General features: G+C 43.7%; 1 protein-coding gene across 4 annotated transcripts in view; it reads left to right on the plus strand.

Annotated features, from left to right (window-relative positions):
• The window catches only part of arid1b (AT-rich interactive domain 1B), a 51,353-nt gene that overhangs the window by 18,722 nt on the left and 8,399 nt on the right, over positions 1 to 24,232 (plus strand). For 2 of the 4 annotated variants that reach the window (XM_071467433.1, XM_071467434.1), the window contains exons 5-15: positions 5,984 to 6,230; positions 7,782 to 7,865; positions 8,129 to 8,281; positions 8,361 to 8,709; positions 9,041 to 9,214; positions 10,056 to 10,201; positions 10,331 to 10,440; positions 13,851 to 13,991; positions 16,612 to 16,821; positions 17,649 to 17,868; positions 23,630 to 23,765. In XM_071467433.1, coding sequence (XP_071323534.1) covers positions 5,984 to 6,230; positions 7,782 to 7,865; positions 8,129 to 8,281; positions 8,361 to 8,709; positions 9,041 to 9,214; positions 10,056 to 10,201; positions 10,331 to 10,440; positions 13,851 to 13,991; positions 16,612 to 16,821; positions 17,649 to 17,868; positions 23,630 to 23,765 — 1,970 coding nt within the window. The remainder of the gene's footprint in view (positions 1 to 5,983; positions 6,231 to 7,781; positions 7,866 to 8,128; positions 8,282 to 8,360; positions 8,710 to 9,040; positions 9,215 to 10,055; positions 10,202 to 10,330; positions 10,441 to 13,850; positions 13,992 to 16,611; positions 16,822 to 17,648; positions 17,869 to 23,629; positions 23,766 to 24,232) is intronic. The other 2 variants (XM_071467435.1, XM_071467436.1) reach the window with 2 other exon arrangements.

A 24,232-nucleotide genomic window follows, 5' to 3' on the forward strand; every position in this document is an offset into this window, starting at 1 on the left:
TCGCTCTACAAGACTGAGCATGGAGAACTCAGCATATTTGTTATTGTCAAGTGCTGGAAATTATTTGTTGATGAATAAAATTATGTCGACCCAAATAATGAGCAGTAAACCTGCTGCTTGTGGAGTCTCTGGGCAGTTTCCCACTTTGCCTGTTTGGCCTTGGAGAGACTCTGGTGGACATTTTCAGTCGATCCATTACATAGATAAGAAATAACAGAGGCCCAGTTACAGAGCCCTGGGGTCCACCTGTGTCCACCTCTGAAGATCTTCCCCAAATAGAGAGTCTGTGAATGTGATGAACTCTCAGTGCGAGTCGGGAAATATCAGGGACGTGAGTCGGTATCACTCCTCCGTCAGTTTGGCTGCAGATGTTTCACTTTGTTAGAAAAACCTTCAGGAAGCGTCTCAGAGCTGCTTGACTGAAATCTCCTTCAGCTCTGACTGTGAACACTCCTCTTTCTCTCCGTCTGCCCACTGTTGTTTCTCTCCCTGCTTCTCCTTTCATCTCTACCTCCCTGTCTCTGTTTAAACTGCTCCCCTTGTCCTCCCTCCGTCTCTTTACATTACAGCTTTATTCTCTCTTTCACACACACTTTTTTTTTCTCCTCTGCCTCCCTTTTCCTCTCAGTTATCTTGATCCCGTCCTCTTCCCCTCTCTCTCCCTCTTTTTTCTTCCTGTCTTTCTCTTTCGGTGCCTCCTCTTTGAAGTCAGGGTGCTGATGCAGTTGCCATGGCAACAGGCGGAGGGGAGACAGGCTCTGTTGCAGGAAGGGAAACAAAAAAAATCAGCAGAAATCGGCTGCACATGAGATCCTCACAGACTCTGAAATAACTTCACTTCAGAGTTCATGAGGCTGCGATTATTATTATTATTATTATTATTATTATTATTATTATTATTAGATATTCCTGATGCGTAAAACTGTGATGTTGGTTTATTTTTTGATGACTGTTACTCATGGTCTCATTTGCATTGAAGCCGTGCTACTATTTGCAAATGCTTGAGTTAAATGTTAGTGTTACAATAATAATAATAACAATAAGAAGAAGAATATTAATGAGCAGACTGGTCATTAACAGGAGCCATCAGACTGTCAGATTCCCAGTTTACCCCAGTTGTTTAAACCAGTTACGAGGAAAAACTGTTTTCTTCTTGAACGCAGCAGCTTTTATTCTGAAGTCTCCACCCTCCACACATCCCCATCTGGATTTGACTGGAGAGGAATATGAAAAAAAACAAACAAAAGTATATTGTTAGTGTAACATGAAAAATGTTTTCAGTTCATGTATTTTGTAACATTATTGTTGTTGTTATGAGTATGACTTGTTATTGAACTACAGTTCCCATAACCCCTCAAGAGATGAACAATAATAATAATAATAATAATGCTGCCATGGATTCAGAGAGTTATGCTGTGGGCTACAGCTTGTTTTTGTTTTTTTTTGTATTTGTTCACATTTAGTCAAACTGTCCATAAAAGTAGCTGAATCAGCTCCTGTTTGTAGCGTCACCGGATCACTGAAACTGAAGGGAACTTAAAAACATGATGATTCTGAATGAGAAATGAGGAATCTTATTCTGACAAGGAGTGGGATTCTTTTCTTTACTCAAATTCACCTCACACAGTATCTCTGCCTTGTGGGAGGAAAAGAAGGGGAGAGGAGGAGAGGAGGAAAAGACATCACAAGTAAAGGAGATGAGGGTACGAGGGGAGAAGGAACCGAGGGGAGATATGAAAATTAGGAGAAGGAAAGGAGAAGGAAAAAATGGAGGAGAAACGTGAGATGAAATGGGGAGGAAAGAAGCAAATAGACAGCAGGAGGCAAAGAGGAGGAGGTAGAAGAAAAAGTGGAGGAAGATGAGGTAATAAGAAGAAACTGAGGAGGCGAAAGAAGAGAAGATGAAGGAGGGAAAAAACAGCAAGAGGATGTGAAAAGGAGGAGGAGAAAGACGGCAAGAGGTGATGAAGAGAAGGAGAGAACAGGAGGAGAGACACGGTTAGAGGAGAGGAGGAATGTGGAAGAGGAAGTTTAGAGGAGGAGGAGGAGGCGGGAGAACAGGTAGAGGAGGCGAAGGAGGAGAAGAAGGTTGAGCGAGGCTGCAGAGAAACACTCTCTTTCACTCTGCAGCTCACGCTTTATAATTAGACTGTGTGTGTGTGTGTGTGTGTGTGTGTGTGTGTGTGTGTGTGTGTGTGTGTGTGGGGCAGTGCAGCAGCTGATTGGCTGAGCTGTTGGCATGGGGAGGAGGGAGGGAGGATGGGTTGCCGTGCTGTGATTGGCTGGTCCCAGGCCCAGGGGCAGATGGGAGATTTCAGTGCAGTGTTTCTCTCCTCTTTTTCTCCTTCTTCTCAGACTCCTTGTCTTTTACTTTCCTCCTTCCTTTTTTATCCTCCTTCCCTCCATCCTCACCTCCCCTCCTTGTCTTCTTCATTCCTCCTCCTCCTTCCCTCCATCCACCTCTTTGACTCCCTTTTTTCTCACCTTCTCTTTTCTTGTCTTTTTTCTTTGCTCTTCACCCTCCTCCTGTTTTCTATGTTCTCTCTTTTCACTCTGTTCACTTCTTCTTCTCCTTTCTTCTTTTTCTTCCTGTTTTTCTTCCTCTTCCCCTTTCTTGTTATTTTTATCTTTCGTCTTTATCATTCTTCCTTTCCTCCTTGACTTATGTCGCCTTCTGTTTTCTTTCTCATCATCTCCTTTCTTTCATTTCATCCCTTCATCCTTCCCTCCCTTTACGTTTCTGAATTTCTTTCTTTCACGGATGAATCTTCTCTGTGTTTCAGTGTTTTCTCCTCTTTATGAACATGTCACAGCTTCCACCCCCCTACAAACAGCCAGGTGTGGTGTTGCAGTGTCTCTGAGCAAGGCACTGAACCATAGACATGAGAGCAGGAATCAAACCATGGGTCTGAGTCGAGCGGAGACGTGTCTCTGTAATCTGATGTAGTTTGTGTTTCGGAGGTGCAGCCGTTCCTGAGCTGCTCTTGAAGTGAAGTGTCCTCTCACATATCCCAGTGAAGAGATCGAAGTGCTTCCTCTACAATAATTAACCACTTCACGACATTAAAATAATAACTGTGGTGACGCGATGAAAGGCTGTAAAACTGGCAGCGATTATGTAAAGAGAGATAAAGATTATTTAAAACACACTAGAAGATAAAAGCCTACAATTAAAAAAACATGCACTGTGGTGGATCATGACTATTAGTCAACAACAAATAGTTCCAGTCACTTCACTGATTTTTCCATCATGAAACTCTTCAGACCTTTTAAAATGCTGAGTGACCCGATGCCCTCACCTGTCAGTCACCTGAATTGGTGTTGGCTGCTGCCATGGCAACAGCTGGCATTATGCCATCACCTGCCAGCACTGCCTCTCTTTTTTCCTCCTCGTCTCTCTCAGACATTTTTATACACTGACTTAATCGTTCTCTGGCAGTTTTTTTTTTTTGTTCTTTGTCACATCTCAGATAATGAAAGTGTTGGACTGCTCCCAGATGGTCCCTCCTCTGCCGTCAGCTTTATTCTCTCCCCCCCACTCGGCCTCTCAGCTGATCGGCTCCTTCAGGGTTTTTCTGGCAGAAAATGATGTGTCAGTGTTTTTAATATCCTCAGTGGAGGTCTGGACTTGGCCGACAGGTTTCTCTTGATGTTTCCTTCCTTGCTCTGAAGACTGATCTTAAACATCAGAGGTACTTCTCCCTTCTGAGTACTTGGTTCTCATTTTCATTCAGCCTTTACTTACCATAGAACAGAGCCTATAGAAGAAGAAGAACTGTCCTTAACAAGCACGGAAACGTTGCCCTTTAATAACAAAAATGCAAAAAAGAAAAAGAAGAGCTTTTAAAGCCCAGAAAGAGTCGTGTCCTCACAATGTTGTGGCTCCTTCAGACTTTCAGATTTTCCTCCAGGACAAGAGCAGATGTGTTGTCACCCTCTATCCACATACAGAAGTGGATTTCAGACGAGTGCAGATCAGTTTATTTTTACCTTTGCTGGGAATTGTAAAAACGGGAAAAAAACTGTTTTTGACTAAATAACAAATCTCAGTCCCTGTATCCAATGACCAAACACAGTTAAAACTGCTCACATGTAACTGGACGTTAAAATAGTATTTTCATTATAATTAGTACAGAATTACAGTTTTTTTCCAATGACTTCACAGTTGCTTATCAGATGGTCAGGAGGAAAATATGAGGAAACTATTGGCCCTTGTCGTTGTGTTCATGGTATTTAAATTGTATATCAGTTTATCAGAGTGTGCAGCAGAGAGTGAGGGACAACACAGCTCCACCCTGATGCCTCCTCCAGGCTTAGCTGGTGATGACGGATGACGACGGTTCACGTTGCTCATTATGAGATGGGGTGAGTTCAGTTTGTGCGGAGGAAACATAAAGAGAAGTCTGTGCTTCTGTTCGTCCTCCTTCACTCTGCAGAGAAAGCTTGAATGAGCGATGAGGCCGGAAAACTCTATTCATCAAATTAGAGACTGTGAGGTTTTAATGAAACACAGTAATTGTGACCATAAATCACAGGAGCTGCTCGGGAGTGTAGAGATGTGGGGAAGAGTTTGAAGTTGTTCTGTAAAGGCAGAAATAGACACTGTGTGTTGTTTAAGAGCTGAAATTGAACCTGGTCAGAGATTTTTCCTTTTTCCTATTTTTTTTGTCTTTCACCAGTTCTTTCCGTCTTTCTTTCTTACTTTCTTTTCTTTTAAATATGGGCATTATAGCAGCTGCATTCTGTGTTCCCATGACTTCCAGACACCGTCCTCTCTGTCAGAATATGGCTGGACAATCTATCTTGATAATTATCATTAAAAAAATTCCCATGATAACGGTAATAAACGGATGAGTAATTTACAGTAAGTGTTCTGCACATAGGTCAACACTCATCTGCACAATCATTCTGTCAGGCTGCAGCTACAGGGTCATGTTGGGTAGCAACGTGTACAGGCCAACACAGGGAGGAAAAAAACCACAGACATTGTTGGAAACATAAAACTCAGTGACCATGAGGAGAGTCATACATCCACACAAGATGAGGAAACTGTGGCAAAGAGAGGTAACACAGCATCTGTGGTTTAGAAGTGGTTTGGATTTCCACAGCTGGATAAGCAGCGGAGAGAGATCTGTTGTAAAATATGCAGCGATCTATGTCAACGAGGGCAAAACACACAAAGGAAACCAACTTGTACATTAAATGATGTCCCGTCCTCTTCTTCTGACAACAGCTCTGGACAGAGGCTGGATCTGAGGCTCCCTCAGGTTCGTCCTCACTGTTGCTGCTCTTTGTCTGAGCTGCTGATATTTTTCCACACCAAACTTGACTCTGAGTCTCTGAGTGGATGCTGACCACCCTCTGAGGTTGGGTCTGACGTACAGTGAGAATCAGCAGGATCAGGGCAGAGTTTCCACTTGGGTCTGTTGGTTTTGGACGGACCGTTAATGTCCTCCAGCTGAGACGTTTACTCCTCCTCGCCTCATTTAGGAGCTGCTGAACGAGGCGTTTATGAGCCATCACTGTAGAATAGTCAATGATCCTCCTGTTAGTGTGATGGTGAGGTCATATACTAAGCTGCTGCTGCGATGTTTCATTAAATGACGAGTCAGAAAAAAACGCACCACCCAAACCAACAGAAGAATGGAAGTGGAATTTTTTTTTTGTTTACCATTCTGTATCAGCAATAGGGAAATAAATGATTATTTTAACCCCTGCAGTGCTCCCTAGTGTGTGGACAATTAATACACTCCAACCAACAATCAAAACCCCAAAATATTCCACTTTCCACACTGTAAATTCTATCATTTCAGAACCTGGAACCATTTTGCAATTTTTGCTTCAAAAATAATTTAAATTATTTGGCTACTTTTTTTCAATCAATGATGTATTTTAATAACAATTTAATGAATCATCACAGCTCTAATCTCCAGAAAATGTTAATAAAATGTTGCCTGTGATCAATAACTCCTCTGTGTTTCAGGATCTGTCCGGCTCCATCGATGATTTGCCCACCGGCACAGAGGCTGCGGTGAGTTCAGGGGCGTCGGGATCCGGCAGCGCTCAGGGCGACCAGGGAACTCCGGCCCGTTCTCCTTTCTCCCCCCACGTATCACCTCGCCACCCCCCGCCAGCTCGCACCGGGCCCTCCCCCTCCCCCTCAATGTCTCCCGCCGGGTCCAGCAGCCAATCACGATCTGGACCACTATCCCCAGCCACCAGTGGACCAGGTAGGATGATTATGATGATGACGATGATGGTGGGACTCCAATCTGGCAGATGGGTTATTCAAGGAATTTTTTATTTTTATTTTTTTAATCCTGTTTTTCTACAAAATAAAAAGAATTTTTCAATTATTTTTATTGAACTGGAGAAACAAACGCTTTTTTGTTGAAAATGTTTCTTTTGTCTCCTCCTCAGTCTCTAGCTCTGTTCAAAGCATCAAACCTGCCTAAAATTAAGTGGTTAAAATTTCACATTATCAGTCACATGACCATGACTGTTCATTTCATGTGGCTGATGTTTAATAGCAGTGCAGAGAGTTCATCCAGTCACATGCAGGATGAGCTGAGTGAGGAGAACAGCTGTCAATCATCTGTCGTCCCGCCTACCTGCAGTGTCACCTGTGAACTGATGATGCACTCACCTGCAGTGTAAAAGTCACCTTTTACTTTCTTTTTAACTCATTCTGTTCTTCCCAGAGTTCAAGAGTCACTTTAAAACATGTTGCTGAGTTCCTGAAGAAGAGATTTAATTTCCATTCTGTGGAGTGAATTTCTGTTTTCAGGCAGTTGAAATTGTTTAAAATTTATTTTATTTGTGTCTTTTTGTTTGGCAACTCTGGGGTGATGCTTGTTCATCCTTTAAAATCACAGATATCCCTGTTTTCCAATGCTCTGATGTCATCTTCTGCAATGATAACTACAGTTAAATGTCTCAGTTAATTAATTTGATAGTGTAACTGGGTCAATATCATATTAACACATAAGGCGTTTTTTACATTTCATGAATAACAAAGTGTCTCAACTCAACAAAAAACACTTCATCACCTCATGTCTCTGTTGTTCTGAGGTTTAGACAGAAGAAAATTATACATTATATATTAAATGCAGCATCTAACATTATATTTAAGTGGACAGATGTTAGATTGACAGAAAATGAATTGCATCTATTCTGAAAATAAATTCAACATTTCATGGTTCCGTCTTCTCAGATCTGAGGATTTACTCCTTTTTCTTTTTCATTCTTTTCAGTTACCTCGATCCAGTTGAATCATTTTGAGGTTTAGATAAAGTGGGCACCGTGAAGGTGTCGCTGTTTTCTGACATTTTACAAACCAAACTTCAAATCAGAACAACTCATCGAGAAAATGATCATCAGATTTTGTATTACTTTTTTTGCAGGTTAATATTAGGACTAAAGCATCTGAATGCTGATTACACAAAAACACACACACACACACACACACACACACACACACACACACACACACACACACACACACACACACACACACACACACACATACACACACACATACACACACACACACAGAGTGAAACTCTCCCAGTGGAGTTAACAAGGTTCACGTCTCTTCGTTAAGTCCTTTCAGTCGGTTGTTGAGTCTGACACCTCATCACTGTCCAGCATCACAGCCGCTGAGCTGTGCTGGATGCAGTGTTGCCATGGAAACCAACAGATTATACATAAACCCTCACGCCTAGTTGCCCACACGTGGAATCAGTGGAGTGACATTAACACACTGTCTCTGTCTGTCTCAGGCCCTCAGTTGACCCCTCAGGTCTCTGGTCCTGGATCAGATGTTGGTCCTCATTCCTCCCAGTCAGCCATGACTCAGGACAGAGGTAACACACGTGTGTCTCCACACACTTTAAAACTCACGTTAACATCCAGATGTACCTGCAGGATTTTATGGCTCGCAGTTGAATTCAAACCCCGGCCACTGCAGTAAGGAGTCGGCTTTGATAGGTGGCATGCCCTCTACCAGCCTGCCCCCTGCTTCTAGTCTTTGTGCTAAGCTAGGCTACACATGTTCAGGACTTATGTCTGGGTTGTGTTTTTTCTGTGTGTCTCTTACCTGCTCCTCGCAACTTTGTCTTTTCTTCAGGTTTTCCTCCTTCCATGCAACGTAGCACTGCAGGGCCTCAGTTTGGCCCTCAGCAGTCAGCACCACCTATGTCTCCTCACCCAGTACCAGGGGGCCCCATGCACCACAGCTCCTACCAGCAGGGCAGCTCATATGGCCAGTATGGACCCCCAGGTAAAAAAAAATTGTGAAACAGTTTTTGCACATTTTCTATCTACTTCCTGTATGTGACATCTCACTGCTCTTTTGTCAGGAAACTTCCCCCGACCCCCGCACTATGGCGGGGCCCCCAGTGCCAACTACAGTGGCCCCGGCCCTGGCCCTGGCTTAGCCAACAGCCTGGGGTTGAATGCCAGCAGCCCGATGCACGGTCAGGGCCCCTCCACCCCAGCAGGTCGCGGTCCTGGGCCAGGTGTAGGGGGGCGACCATACCCTGCTGGAGGGAGCACCATGGCCCCCACCTCCCCGGGTATGCCACAGCCTGCCGGTCAGGGCATGAGGCCTCCGGGGCCCAACGCCAGCCGCAAACTGCCAGATGTCGGCCCCAACGCCGGGCCCAGTGCCAACTCCTCATCCTCATCCACAGCTGCCGCTCAGAGCAGGTGAGTCCTGACGGAGCGAGGTTAAAGAGCATGGAAACATCTAGAAAATCAAAACACTTTCAGGAAATGTACATGTACCCCTGGAGTAAACATATGTTCTGTTTACAAACGTACTGAACATGTTTCCTGCCTCAAATCATTTCCTATCAACCTGGAATTGCTCAGATAAAGAGTGAAAGAACGAAAACCTCTCATTAGTTGGTCACTGAGGTTTGTTTCTGACGTCTTTGAAGATCAACCTGATTGTTTGCAGCTGCTTAAAGTCGACAGTGTCCATCAAATTAAAGTTTTTTGTTGCCTCTCAACCTCCACCATCCCTCCATCCCTCCAGGCCTCCCTTCGCTCGTTCGCCTGTCTACCACAACCAGTCCTGGCCCGGGGGTCGACCTGCCCTCTCTCCTACTCTTCACCCCTCCCACCCTTCTCACCCTCACCCCCACCACCATCCCCCTCTTCCCCACCCTCCTCACCTCTCCCAGCAAGGCACCCCCTCTGAGCATTATGGGTAGGTTTGGTACTAGAGCCTGACAGATACAGAAACACAGCCTGTTTTTCTTTTTTTGAAATTGTACCTTATTAGATTAGCATCTTTTTGTCTATTTGTCCTAAATCCCTTTGCAAAATTTGACTGGATGAAACAACTCTGGTTTAACGCTACAGAATACCCATGGTTAGGTGTGTATGTCAGATTTTAGGTCATGTTTTCAGTACAGCAGGGAATACTAGCTAAATGAATGTAGACGCCGTAACAACAGATAAAGCTGTGTGAAGAGCATGTGTCAGGCTCTGCTGCACACAGAAAGATTGTGGGTTGTTTTACTAACCAGACAACTTCCTGTCCTGTCCTCTGACGGTTCCTGTATGACTGCTGCTGATGCATCTTCTTTTGAAACATTTCTTATATTCACAGCTGCTCAGTTGAAACTCTATAGTAAAGTAAGGTATAGTATCTGATGGTATCATCAGATCTCTGCCCATGTCAATTTTGGGGTATATTCAGTCCTTCCTTCATTAAACAACAGGTTATATCCTATCAAAACATAATTTCCATTTAGAGCTTGTGTGTTGACTGACTGTTGTTGAAGCAAAATGGTACAGAGGATCTAGGGCAGCATGATGGAAAGGGGCAACCAGTTGAACTAACCTAACTCTTCAGGTCTTCCTCCCTTTGTCTGCCATTTTTTCAGCTGAGTCTTTGTCTTCTCTAACTGCACGGACCCTGAGACAGATGCTTTAATCTTCATCTTCTTCCTCAGCATAATCTTCTGCATGTGAGCTGCCACCTCGCCAGCTTGATTACATCTCATTATAATTATTAAACTCCTTTTCTCTTCTGCGGTGTCCAGGCAGGGCAGCTACCCGGGCATGGCACCAATGGGAGGAATGGGCCCCGGAGGTCCAGGAGGTCCCGCAGGTTCCTACAGCCAACAACCAGGCACTAACTCTGGGAGGATGACGCCACAGGGACCTCCGTACAACACCCCACCTTCAGGTAGGACCATAAACTCCTACACCTGTTGAAAATAGATTTGACGGTGGTTAGGACCGGGAGTGTTTTTGGAAAACTTGAGTTACTGTGTAGCAACCATTTCAAGGTGGATCTGTTGCCTTTGTTGTTCAGGTCCCATGATGATGGCTGGCGAAGGGATGGGCATTCATCCAGATGCCAAGCAAAGGGTTGAGCTCAGCAAAGAGGGCGTTGGCCCTGCCACTGATCCACCCAAACCCAAGGTGCGTCCTTTGACATTGTTAACCAATCACAGCGGCTGTTTGCTCTGCCAATCACGCCAACTCCCACCGCGCTGGTTTTTCGCTCTTGGCATGCTCTAACAGATGCATGTGTGCTGAGCCTATTGCCAGAATGATCTTAAAAGCATTGACACAGGTTTGCTGAAAGGTGGTATTGAGATTTCAAGGCTTTATTGAGGGTGGTGGAATTACAGTTTGACCATTTTCATGCCGAAACACAAGAACTTTGCTTTTTTCCTGCAGTTTGATTCTAGTCAAGGCTGGGGGTGTATTTTACCCGTGGGGCTTTTAAACCCTCCATGGACATTTTAGATAATCAGGATATATTCTTGTATACGTAGCTCATCAGTGAATCCATGTTTTGGTGTTTATGTGGGTCCTGGTCCTGGTGACAACAGTTTAACCAGGGTAGTTCAGAGGTTCTGCTTTTCCTGCTAAATTTGAATTGAGGTGTTCCCAGGTCTGATGGGTTTGTAATTGCTTCAGTGTGTTTCTCTGGAGTATCCAGTCGGGCATACCCAGAATACGTCCACAGGAAAGATGTCGCGGAAGTATCCTGATTACATTCCTGACCTTCCTCAGCTGGCACCTTTCAGTGTGAAGGAGCAGCAGGTCTCTTCCAAATTCCTTACAAATGTCTCAGCAAGACATGCTCACTTCCAGCGTGTTGTTCCCATTCAAGTCAAGGGGATTATAGGGGACCTTCGGTTATTTAAAGGTTACCTCTAGAGATCTCATTGTTAGCAAATGCACCTAAGTCTTGTTTAGTTGTCCTACCTCGAACAAGTAATGTTGACAACTCAGTGCCTTTATCGCTAGATTTACCAACTTCAGAAGCCTTAAGTGATTTCTTTTTTTTTCTTTTTCCAAAAAGGACCTAGCAACAAATCTAGTGACTTCTGGACAATCTTTAGCTACTATTAGTAGAAGAGACAGCAGAAAAAGAAAAACATGTGAATGAGAACAGTTTTTATTGGACTACATCCATGGTATCATCTAATGCAACTAAGGAAGATGTTTGGCTGACTGCCAACTTATAGTTGACTAATGTATGTGTACTTGCCACCATAGGTACACTGGTTACATAACCAGCTCGTACCTAGGCATCTTTTTATGAAAAGAAAAAAGCTCCAGCTTCATTGTGTGGTGGGTACAGTGTAGTAGTTTGATTAATACAAACTGAAATGGAAAGTACTGCAAGGCGACTTCATTTCTAAAGTCTTGATCACAATCTTTATTAAAAACCCGGTTGACTTAATAGGGGCCCACACTTTTTGTGCTGGAGCCAGCCAGCAGGTTAATTCAGCCCTGTCAGAAAGAGATATTGATGTGACCCTAAACAACACTTAAATCTGAAAACTGCATCTGTCAGTTGTACTAATAACTTGTAGAAGAAAACTAATTCAGATTGACATGTCAACTTTTTAGTGTATTCTGTTTGTTGCAGCCTGCAGAGGTTTCGTAAAGAAGTGCTACTTTTTGTGTTTTTATTTTGTGCATCTTCCTAGTTCGCTTCATTGTCATCGACAGAGTTGACCAGTTTGTTTCCAGCAGCACAGTGTTTGTTACACCTGTCATTATTCTGTCATCTGTGTTTGGCTGGTTTGGAAGTGTTAGAGAAAACCCAAAATAACCAGTTCCTGCCAACACGAGCCAGAGATTTTGTTCTTCTTCTCTTGCTTGTTTTATCTTGTTTTTTCTCTCTTGTTTAACTCACTCTCAGCTCAGCAGCTTCTCCTCCCCACTGCCATCTTTTGACTTGCCTCTCCTCATTATCCAGTAGTGAAGATTTGGCCTTGATCACAGCCAGCGCAGATCTGTGTGCGGCGGTCGGGGGGTTGCGTGAGACGACTCGGCTTTGTCTCAGCTTTGACTCGGGTTCACTTGATGAGAACTGGCTGCTTTGTGTCTGCAGTTTGTCGACAAGTTACAACAGCTTGGCTTCGTGTTTCTAACCCAAGCACAGAGACTCTGCTGCTGCTGCTGCTAATTTCTCCCACTTTTTGTTTTGTTCAGAGGCAGTTTGCTCATGGTTTGACGCTCTGTAGGTTAGGTGTTGTGTTTTGTCAGCTGTCAGAGAAACTTCAGAATAGAAGTGTGACAACGGGAAATGTGAACACGTTGGAAACTTTAAAGCTCTGTTGGCTGTTAAAATTCACAACAATTCCACTATTTTTCCAGATGACTAGATTTTTTGGAGAATAACTCAAAATAACAGTAACGTGGAGGGATGACTGAGGCAGGGATTTGTTTTCTTTGAAGCAGAGGGAACAATTGTCCTATCAGTTACTAAAGGGAGTTAAAATTATATGAATATGAACTATTTAAATTGAACCAATTAAAGGAATAAACTCAGTTCTACCTTTTTAAAAGCAATAGAAACTCTCATGCTCAAATCACAGTGAAATGAACAAAAATTAAGTGACTTGCAGAGCTAAAAAACCTGAATTAATTGAAGCCCTAAATGTTGCCTGTGCTCCTCAGTCTGCTCTTACATTAATGACTCAGGGCTGCAGTCATTTTTACTAAGTTTTATTTAAGGTTCCCATATTGTAGAAAGTAAGATGCCCATGTCTTCTTTGATTATAAAGGAGGTCTAGGTGATATAAATATTAAAGTTTGCAATCGCCGGACAAAATGCAGTTTATTTAAAAACTGTCCTAAAACTAGTCGTCGGGACTTCTGTAACTTTGTGATGTCACAACAATACACCCTCAGCTATGTTGTATGGAGCCAGCGTCCAACCTTTTAAGATTTAATATCTCCAAGTGTTTACCTGAAATCTGCTATATTTTTATTTGATCACTCAGAGAACAGTCAGCCAATCAGAGGGGAGGCTCTTCTGTATGTATTTCTCCCAAGCAGGAACATTTGAATAGAATCACCATGTATCAATCTGGACGGTAGCGATGTCTGGGTTTTATTCCTGTTACATTCTCGGTTGTGTCTCTCAGTCCTGGTCTACGTTCACAGGCTTCCTGTTTTTAAAAGTTAGGTCTTAACCAGACTTTTAGAGCAGAACTTGAGCAGAAAAGGCAGCTTGTTTTCTCCACTGTGTGATTTAACGAGTCACAGTAACCCAACTGTCCATCAGCTCTCAGCTGCTAAATGCTAAATGCTAACACTGCTATGTGAGGCTGGTTTCACTCCTGAACTTCTGCTTGTTCGCTCTGTGAATGTCGTGGTGTGTTTGCTCTCCGACACATGAAAACAACATCATGAAGAAGAAAGATCTGTCTTTTTTTTTTGTTACATTTCTACCTGGCCTCCCCTCACCACATGGCTCTGGTGTGTGTATGTGTATGTGTGTGTGTGTGTGTGTGTGTGTGTGTGTGTGTGTGTGTGTGTGTGTGTGTGTGTGTGTGTGTGTGTGTGTGTGTTTTGTGTCACAGGACAGCTACAGCTCTCAGTGTGTGTCCCAGCCCCCCACCCCCTCCCCCATGTCCCCCAGCTCAGCTAGTCTGTCCTCCTGTCACGGGGAGGACAGTGATAGCATTAGCAGCCCCGCCTGGCCCAAGACACCGACCAGCCCCGTAAGTGCCGCAAAGCACAGCAACAGTTTTCTTTTTCATTTTTGTGTATTGTTTAATATTCCTCAGGGTTCTACGGTGTGTAAATGTCAAATCCTGCTACTTTTTTGATGATACTGACTGTAACAATCCTCAAGTGCTTTGGCCCTAGTTTTTGTCACCGTAGAGCCCTGCTTCCTTCTGCTGCTGCTGATGTATGAAAACCTGGAACCTCCACATGCCGTCACTTGTAGCCTCACTCTTAGCTGACATGATTAGTTTTATATTTATATTCTCCAAAACCCAGTGAGCCATGCCTGAAGTGATTAGGTAAAGCTGTCCATCTGATTACAAAATATGACTTTTTGGAGATGCAAGGTTTTCATTGGACAAAGCAGCAATGTGCTTGCATCTGATTTTTATGTTTTTGTTTTTGTAACACTGAAGTCCAAAGGCTGCTTTTTTATTATAAATGTTTTGCATCTAAATGTGATTTTCCAAATGTTTATGTGAGACTTTGTTATTAAAACAAAACAAGTCAGACATTTTCCATTTACCCAAATTTCATGATTTAATGTCGCAGTCTAATGCGACAGAGGAATGTGAAAGCTTGTCAGCATCGCGAAAGCTTTTGTTGAGTTATAATAAAGTATCCAAGTCAATATCTGCGATCGTTTTCAACCACTGTGTGCAATTTTTCAAATAACCCTAATGAAGTAACCTTCTCACCAACCTGGATGCTCCCTTCTAGTTATCAGGTTGCATTTCAATTTGTTTTCCATAAACTTTACTGTATCACCACATACTGTGTGTTGAAATCACTCAGTGAAAGTACTGATATCGGATTTAATCCATGAAACCCACTGCAAGATGATGGTTTTGTGTGGTTGAGAGGAAACAGGCAGGACGTCCATCTCTGTCAGTTCATTACAATGGGAAAGAATGTGTAAAGTTTAATTCAAGAAATTTAAATTTTGTGGGCTTGAAAAGGATTTGGGGGTGGGGGGGGCGGTGGTCTTCATATAAATTAACAACCTAAACCAAACAAATTGTCTGACTGTTTTAATGAGAAAGTCTCATTCTGTGAGCTGTGACTGTATCTGTTTCTGTATCTGATTTCATTCTGCTGTCACAGTGCTGCCCGAACTACTCCCTGTCAGCCTGAACTGAGTGGGAACTGGAATGAAAACCAAGGATCACTGATCAAAATTATTTTAGTAACAAACCTCAAAACTTGGTTTTGTTAGTGCCTTACTTTAACCACTTGTGGAATAACTGAACCCAAAATGCTGCCAGTGTCGGTACCTTGTTTTCTAACTGTAACCAGTGGGTGTGAGCACTTTATTAGGAACACATATAAACCCTGGGTCGGACCTCCCTCTGCTCTGAAAACAATCTCAGTTCTTCGTGTCATGGATTCCACAGGATGTTGGAGGGATTCTGCCCTTTGTTGACATGTTGTTTCACATAGTTTCTGCAGATTTGTCAGCTGCACATTTCATGCTGCCAATCTCCTGTTCTACCACATCTCCAGTGTGTTCTTTTGGATTTAGGTCTGGAGACTGGAGGGGGGCCATTGGAGTTCACAAAGCTCACTGTCATGTTCATGGAACCAAACCAGTTTGAGACAGTGCTTTGAGACTTCTGCTTTGTGACATGGATCCTTGTCCTGCTAGAAATAGGAGAAGATGGTCAACTATGGCCATAAAGGGAAGCACATGGTCAGTACCAGTGCTCAGATACACTGTGGCCAACCATGATTGATTGGTTTTCAGTGTGCAGAGAAAACATTCTCCACACTATTAAACCACCACCACCAGCCTGGACTGTTGACACAGGGCAGGTTGGGTCGATGCCTCAGCAGAAATCCAGATTCATCACCAGGCTACGTTTTTCCAGTCTTCATCTGTCCAGTCTTGTTTTACCTTGTGTCCTCTGCAGCTTCACATTTCTGTTCTTGAAGGTTTGACATCACATGATTGGCTGATTGGATAATGGCATGAATAAGCAGGTGGACAGGTGTTCCTAATAAACTGCTCAGTGAAAGTACTTGACTGACAGGAATTAAAGCTTTGATTTGAGGACAGCCAAATGGATATTTAGTGCGATTTCAGAACAAAACCTAATAGAAACATCACAAATCCATTGACATTGAGTTGTCTCAGTGTTTGGATGAACGGTGTGTGGCCCTGGTACGAAATGCACTGAGTAAAAAAAGACTAGGTTGGGTAGCACTGTGTGTTTTTGTTTTGTTGGGGTTTTTTTGTGTCATTGTGATGTGACAGTATGTAGCTGTTGTGTGGACTGCACAATGTCGATTAAAAACTGGTTGTTTTACTTGTTTCTATTATCAGTTTTGTGATGATTTGCTGTTGTCTCTGTTTTATATCACAGTAAAGTGACGATCTTTCAGTTTTGGACTCTAGGACACTGAAGATCTGATTTTTTATAGACCATACACTCCACTCTGACAGTTTTAGTACAAACAATACATTTCTCTCTGAAAACTGTGCTGCTGATAAACCATTTATCAGTTCACATTAGCTGTCGATCGCAGGTGATTTTTGGTCGTATTGTGCAGTCCTCCCCTGCTCTGTTTGTAAACCTGAAGCTGACTGCGGTCTTCATGTCTCGGTCTCTCCAGAAGGCCAGCGTGGCCACCATGACCAACGAGAAGATCACCCGGCTATATGAGATGGGCTCTGAGCCGGAGCGGAGGCTGTGGGTGGACCGTTACCTGTCCTTCATGGAGGAGAGGGGGACACCCGTCCCAAACCTGCCCGCCGTCGGAAAGAAGCCATTGGACCTGTGCAGACTTTACCTGGCTGTCAGAGAGATCGGAGGCCTGGCCATGGTGAGGCGACAATTACACTCCTTCTTCTCCACTGCCATCTCATTTTCTTTACTTTTCTTTACTCTCTTCTGTATTAATTTTTGCAACTGATTTACTTTTAGTCTTTTTAATAATATGTATAATTTCAGCCACATTTTAGTCATTTGCAAAGAGCTGAAAAGATTAGTTTATAAATCAATTGACAGAGAATGAAATGGCAACTATTTTGATCATCAAATAATTGTTTCTTTTTTAAGCAAAAAAGCCTCTCAAATGTGACGATTTGATGTATTTCTCTGTTGTTCACAATAATTTTCCTTAAATTGTCTTACAAGATTTAACAATTGTGAAACTAGTTGCAGATCAAGTTTTCTGTTTTGTTTTTTTTTTTAGATTATAATTTTTTAGCTTTTCAATTTTCATGTTAACATTGTGAGGTTACACTTGATGCTGTCTTTAATATGCACTAACCGTTATACGTGTCTCGGCTAACGTGAGGTTAGCGGAAAAGGCACGCTTACTAAAATACTGATCACAGACTGAGCATAGCTTCACACGAGCAGCTTAGACATGAACTTCAGTGAACATGGGGAACATTTGATTCTTGTCATCAAACTTAAATTCTGTACTCATTCATACTGACAGCTCATAAACACTAAAGATAGACAACTGTTGCCTTCACATGCACAACCTTTGCTAACCTTAGCTTTATGTGAGCTTACCTTTTTGTAAGATTGCTGCCTGCATGGTTTCATGGTTTATCTCAGCTGTTTTGATTCTACATTTGTCTAATTTTCAGTGGGATTCTGGATGAATTTAGTGAATAAATCTGTTTCCCCTCCTCTCAGGTGAATAAGAATAAGAAGTGGAGGGAGTTATCCTCTCTGTTGAACGTGGGAACGTCAAGCAGCTCGGCCAGCTCTCTGAAGAAGCAGTACATCCAGTACCTGTTTGCCTATGAGTGTAAAGTGGAGCGCGGAGAGGAGCCTCCACCTGAGGCCCTGGGGCCAGCCGGAGACACCAAGAAACCTCCGTCACTCCAGGCCAAGATCCAGCCACCCTCCCCAGGTAAGAAGTTACCTGTTCTCTATTAGCTATTTAACTACAGCAGGAACTCAACAACCTGTGATCTAGAGTTTATCATGACCTAAAGCTTTAATAATCCTGTGAGCTCATGGTACGAGGTTCTTGCATGTGTTTCTACTAAAAGTACTAAAAGTACTAAAAACAAAAATGTAATAGGATGGACCCCACAAGTACCTAAAGTAAATTTATTAAGGTGTACTGTAAAGGTACCTAAAACAAGAAATGTATTAAGGTGGACCCCACAATCAGAATCAGAATCAGAATCAGTTTTATTGCCAAGTATGTTTTCACATACAAGGAATTTTTTCTGGTGATTGGTGCAATTGATCAGCAACAGTGGGGCTCTCTAGCCTTGTTGATGAGGCTGATAGCAGATGGGAAGAAGCTATTTTTGTGGCGAGAGGTTTTGGTCCTGAAGGACCGCAGCCTCCTGCCAGAGGGGAGTGTCTCAAAGAGTTTGTGTCCAGGGTGGGAGGAGTCAGCTACAATCTTCCCTGCACGCCTCAGAGTCCTTGAGGCGTACAGGTCCTGGAGGGACGGAAGATTGCAGCCAATCACCTTCTCAGCAGAGTGGATGATACGCTGCAGTCTGTTATTGTCCCTCTCCGTGGCAGCAGCGTACCAGATGGTGATGGAGGAGGTGAGGATGGACTCAATGATGGAGGTGTAGAAGTTCACCATCATAGTCCTTGGCAGGTTGAACTTCTTCAATTGCCTCAGGAAATACATCCTCTGCTGAGCTTTTTTGATGAGGGAGCTGATGTTTAGCTCCCATTTGAGATCCTGTGTGATGGTGGTTCCCAAGAAGCGAAAATGCTCCACGGTAGCCACGGGGGAGTCACACAGGGTGATGGGGGTGGGTGGGGCTGGGCTCTTCCTGAAGTCCACTATCATTTCCACTGTCTTCAGAGCGTTTAGCTCTAGGTTGTTCTGCCTGCACCAGGTCACCAGACGCTCAGTCTCCCACCTGTAGGCAGACTCATCGCCATCAGAGATGAGTCCAATGAGAGTGGTGTCGTCTGCAAACTTCAGGAGCTTGACAGACTGATGGCTGGAGGTGCAGGTGTTGGTGTACAGGGAGAAGAGCAGAGGAGAAAGAACGCAGCCTTGCGGGGATCCAGTGCTGATGGTCTGGGAGTCAGACACGTGCTTTCCTAGCTTCACGTGCTGCCTCCTGTCAGACAGGAAGTCGGTGATCCACCTGCAGGTGGAGTCAGGCACACTCAGCTGGGAGAGCTTGTCATGCAGCAGAGCCGGGATGATGGTGTTGAAGGCAGAGCTGAAGTCCACAAACAGGATCCTGGCATAGGTCCCTGAGGAGTCCAGGTGCTGGAGGATGAAGTGGAGAGCCATGTTGACAGCGTCGTCTACAGACCTGTTGGCTCTGTAGGCGAACTGCAGGGGGTCCAGGAGTGGGTCAGTGATGGATTTGAGATGGGACAGGACAAGACGCTCAAATGATTTCATGACCACAGAGGTCAGGGCAATGGGTCTATAGTCATTTAGTCCTGTGGGCCTTGGTTTTTTGGGGACAGGGATGATGGTGGAGGATTTGAAGCAGGCTGGCACGTGGCAGGTCTCCAGTGAGGTGTTGAAGATGTCTGTGAACACTGGAGACAGCTGATCAGCACAGTGCTTCAGGGATGATGGAGAGACAGAGTCAGGACCGGCTGCTTTGCGGGGGTTCTGCTTCTTAAAAAGCCTGTTGACATCTCTCTCCAGGATAGAGAGAGACGTTCCTTTGGTAGGGGAGGAGGGGGGTTCTGATGTGGCTCTGATGTGGAGGTTAGTGTCAGGCTTGTCCCACTGTCTTTCAAAGCGGCAGTAGAACTCATTCAGATCGTTGGCCAGACGGAAGTCATTAATGGAGTGGGGGGGTTTAGGTTTGTAGTTTGTGATCTTTCTGAGCCCTTTCCAGACAGAAGCAGAGTCATTGGCTGAGAACTGGAGCTGAAGTTTCTCAGAGTACAGTCGTTTAGCTTCTCTCACCGCCTTGCTAAACCTGTACTTGGACTCTTTAAACCTGTCCCTACTCCTGAAAGCTTCCTCCTTTTGCCTCCTGAGCTGACTGAGCTTAGCTGTGAACCAGGGTTTGTCATTGTTATAACTCACCCTGGTGCGTGATGGGATACAGCAGTCCTCACAGAAGCTGATGTATGACGTCACAGCCTCTGTGAACTCATCCAGACTGTTGGAAGCAGTCCTGAACACCTCCCAGTCAGTGCAGTCCAAACATGCCCGCTGATCCTCTATGGCTTCACTGCACCACTGCTTTGATGTCCTCGCAACAGGTTTACACAGTTTTAGTTTCTGCCTGTATGTGGGAATCAGGTGGACCATGACATGGTCAGAGTGGCCCAGTGCAGCCCGGGGGACGGCGGGATAAGCACCACTGATTGTGGTGTAACAGTGGTCCAGAGTGTTCCCCTCTCTGGTCGGGCAATTAACAAACTGTCTGTATTTGGGCAGTTCATGACTGAGGTCACCTTTGTTAAAGTCACCAAGGACAATAACTACGGAGTCCGGGTTGGTCCGCTCCACACACAGTATCTGGTCGGCGAGCGCCCGCTGTGCCTCCTGCACGTTGGCCTGTGGTGGGATGTAAACACCGACCAGGATGATTGAGGTGAACTCACGGGGGGAGTAGAAGGGCCTGCAGTTTATGATGAAAGTCTCCAGGTCAGGAGAACAGTGCTGCAGGATCACTGTCACGTCTCTGCACCAGCCACTGTTTGCATAAAAACACATTCCTCCACCTTTGGTTTTGCCGGACAGCTCTGTGTCTGGATCCGCTCTGAAGAGTTGGAAGCCGGCCAGCTCCAGCGCAGAGTTCGGAATCGATCCACACAGCCACGTCTCCGTGAAGCACAGGACGGCAGATGAGGAAAAGTCTCTGTTCTTCTGCACCAGTAGCTGAAGTTCATCCAGCTTGTTGGGCAGTGAACGCACCTTGGAGAGAAAGATACCTGGGAGCGGTGTGCGGAGTCTGCGCCGGCGGAGACGCGCAAGCGCACCGGCACGTTTTCCTCTCCTCCGGCGTTTCACTGCGAGAGCAACGGTCAGTGCACCTCTGACCAAAATGTCCAATAATCCCACAGATGAGTCGAGAAAAGTAGGAAAAAAATCCACTGGAGTTGTTTCTCTGATATTAATGAGTTCTTCTCTGGTGAAAGAGCTCCGGAAACCAAAGCAGAAAACTGGATTTATAAAGAAAATAAGGCAAAAAAATGCGCACCAAAACACCGAGGCAGCCATCCGCGGCGCCATGGCAACAGAATTTCAAGTACTAAAAACCAAAAATGTATGTAAATGGACTTGAGAAATGTTAAAAAAAAGTAGTACATTAGGGTAGATCCCACAAGTACTAAAAATTGGAAGTGTCCCCATAAGTGATGAAAAACATGATCCGGTGCCAAACAATTTTTATTGATTGATTTTAAGTGATATTTGTGTTCAATAGTTGTTGTTGAGATATGTTTTTTCATGTCTAACCACTGGAAAAGTTGGTCCTCGTTAAGTGTGTTTTAATTAATGGATTACAGTCACCATGTTACGTAAAAGTTCTGGCAGTTTAACAAGTTGTTTCATGTCTGAATAGATGCTTGAGTCACTTGAACCTGCAGCATTTCAGCACAACTGAAATCTGAAGTGAATCTTGTCTGATCAACATAAGCAGAGCTCCACAAGGTTACATACACAAAGAGACTAAATACATGTCCGCCTCACCACTCTATAAATTCAACACTCATTTGTTATGTCCTTCAATAAGATAAAATTTGTTTAAAAAAACAGGAAAAACTGCATGTGCTGATTTTATATTGTAAACATTGTTCTTCTGTAAGATGAGTTTATATGAATGATCTTTCCCCCAGGGTTAGGAAAAAGAAGATTTAAAAAACAATCCTCACACAACCACAATAACAGACAGCTGACTACCTCCTTACTTTTTCAACTTTACCCCTGTCAACTGCCGGGATGAAGAAATTAACATTCAGGAAAACACTTTGCAAACAGCGCAAGTTCTCAGTGTGTCTACTGTTAAATGTAAAACTGATCATTTTCTAATTAATGATAAACCTGATGACAGAATTTATCAGTGGATTCACTGTCAGCAGATGTCTTTCATGCTCATTATAGTCATTTATTAATCCTTGGACTTGGAAATAAGTTTCAAAATCGGTGATGCAACCTGAGAGAGGACAGAAGACACTCTTCTTCTTTAGAGTGAATTCTTTCCAACTCCTCACTCAGCTCCTTCTGTGCACCAGCTGACAAATATCAACCAGCAATGTGGCTCTTTCCATAAATATCCCATCATGTCTGAATAAAGCCACAAGGAACGTTTACACTACGTGTCTGAAAGACAAAAAGCCATCACTTTAACAGAAGGATGAAGCCAGAAGTGTAATAGATTGACTCTCTGAAAAGGGCTTTAATGATGCCTGATTGTCAGTGAAAGCGATCCCTTCACACACAAACACAGCAGCCTGATTATGTAACAGAAGTAGAGAGAGTCGTCCGGTGGGGGAGGAGGGTGTGAATGTAAACAGCACTGACCTCAATCTGACCTAATTTCTCGTGATACCTCTCTCTCTCTCTCTCTCTCTCTCTCTCTCTCTCTCTCTCTCTCTCTCTCTCTCTCTCTCTCTCTCTCTCTCTCTCTCTCTCTCTCTCTCTCTCTCTCTCTCTCTCTCTGAACACATACAGTCAGCTTGAGATACACAGGGTTCCCACAGGTCCTTGATGTCCTTGAAAGTTTGTGGATTTTAGAAAAAAATCAAGGCCTTGAAAGTTTTGAAAACAGACATATATAAAAACGGGTCATTCAAAGTGCTTGAATTTATATATTTTGTGCAAAAATAAAAATTGTTTAACTTAATGTTGAATAGGCTAAATGCTGGGGTCTGCACATGTGCAAGAGACCACGGTCTGCCATCACATTAACGCAGCACAGCTGGGAAGTGTTCACACATTCAAGCCCCTCTCTCTTTTTAATTGTTGTCTGTGAGCTTCTGTAAAAAAAATCTTAGTTTTATAACAGTAATTAATCTTGATCTTTGTCTAAAACTATGCTGTTAGGTCCTTGAATTTGAGGGAATGGGGCCTGGAAAGTCCTCGAATTTGATGTTTAAGGAGGTGTGGGAACCCTGGATACATTATATGTTCACAAAAAACATCTGGACCCAACAAGTACTGAAAACAAAGTTTGCATTAAGGTGGACCTTACAAGTATTAAGAACTGTAACTGTATTTGAATGGACCCCAGTACTAAAGTACTGGAAGTGTGTTTATGCAGTCCCTACAAGTGCAAAAAAAACAACAATAAGTGTTAATTAAGGTGGACAACACCTGTATTTGATACGTGTATTAAACATGTGTACCTGTATTTGTGTGGACCCCACAAGTACTGAAAACAAGAAGTGTATTAAGGTGGAACCCACAAGTTCCAAAAAGCGATAATTTCTTGAGGTGGACCCCACAAGCACTAAAAACTGGAATCTATTCAGGTGGAAACCATAAGCACTGAAAGAATGAAGGTAAAACCCACAAGCACTAGCATCTGAACTAACCACTCCTGTGTGAAGATCTTCCAGTTGTTAATTTGAAATTATATTTGTGTTCAGTTGTTGTTCTCGATCCACCTGAATTTTTTGGCCTGTCTGAATAACTGTGGTGTGAAATTACATGACGACACGTAACCCTTGTTCTCAGCAGGTTTTCTGTCTGGTCTGTATCTCTGTAGCCAACTCGGGCTCTCTGCAGGGCCCCAACACCCCTCAGTCCAGCAGTAGCTCCCTGACCGAGGCCCCTGGTGACCTGAAGCCCCCGACCCCTGCCTCCACCCCACACACCCAGATGGGCCCCCAGCCTGGAAACAGGTAGGAAAGGAGCCAAAATCCCATGAACACCTGGTCCAATTATAAATGATTCATTCTGGAGTTACTTACCAGCATAACAGGGAAACTGTGGAAATGATAAAACCATTATATTTTCTTTTTATATTCAATAAATTTAAATTAGACATTTTTAGAGAGAAGATTGATTCCTTGATTTTACGTAACAGAGATATAAGATGAATGTTGTCTGCACATTAGTTGACACTGATATCACACATATGGACGATGGCCCATAAAAATACTATAAACCAAACGGTAGAGGGCCCATAATCAAACTTTGTGGTACACCTAATCTAGAATTAACACTGAGGAGGAAACATCCAGAGGAACAAAAGAATTCAGATTTTTTTAGTTAAGTCTCAAATTGGTTTTAAAACTTACCTGAGAAGCAGATGCACCCTTCCCAGCCCGTTGCAGAGAATTATATAATTGACAGGTTTCCTAGTGAC

Source organism: Trachinotus anak, unplaced genomic scaffold (assembly GCF_046630095.1).
Source record: "Trachinotus anak isolate AG129_WGS33_773 ecotype Australia unplaced genomic scaffold, CSIRO_AGI_Tana_v1 ptg000031l, whole genome shotgun sequence".
Taxonomy (NCBI): domain Eukaryota; kingdom Metazoa; phylum Chordata; class Actinopteri; order Carangiformes; family Carangidae; genus Trachinotus; species Trachinotus anak.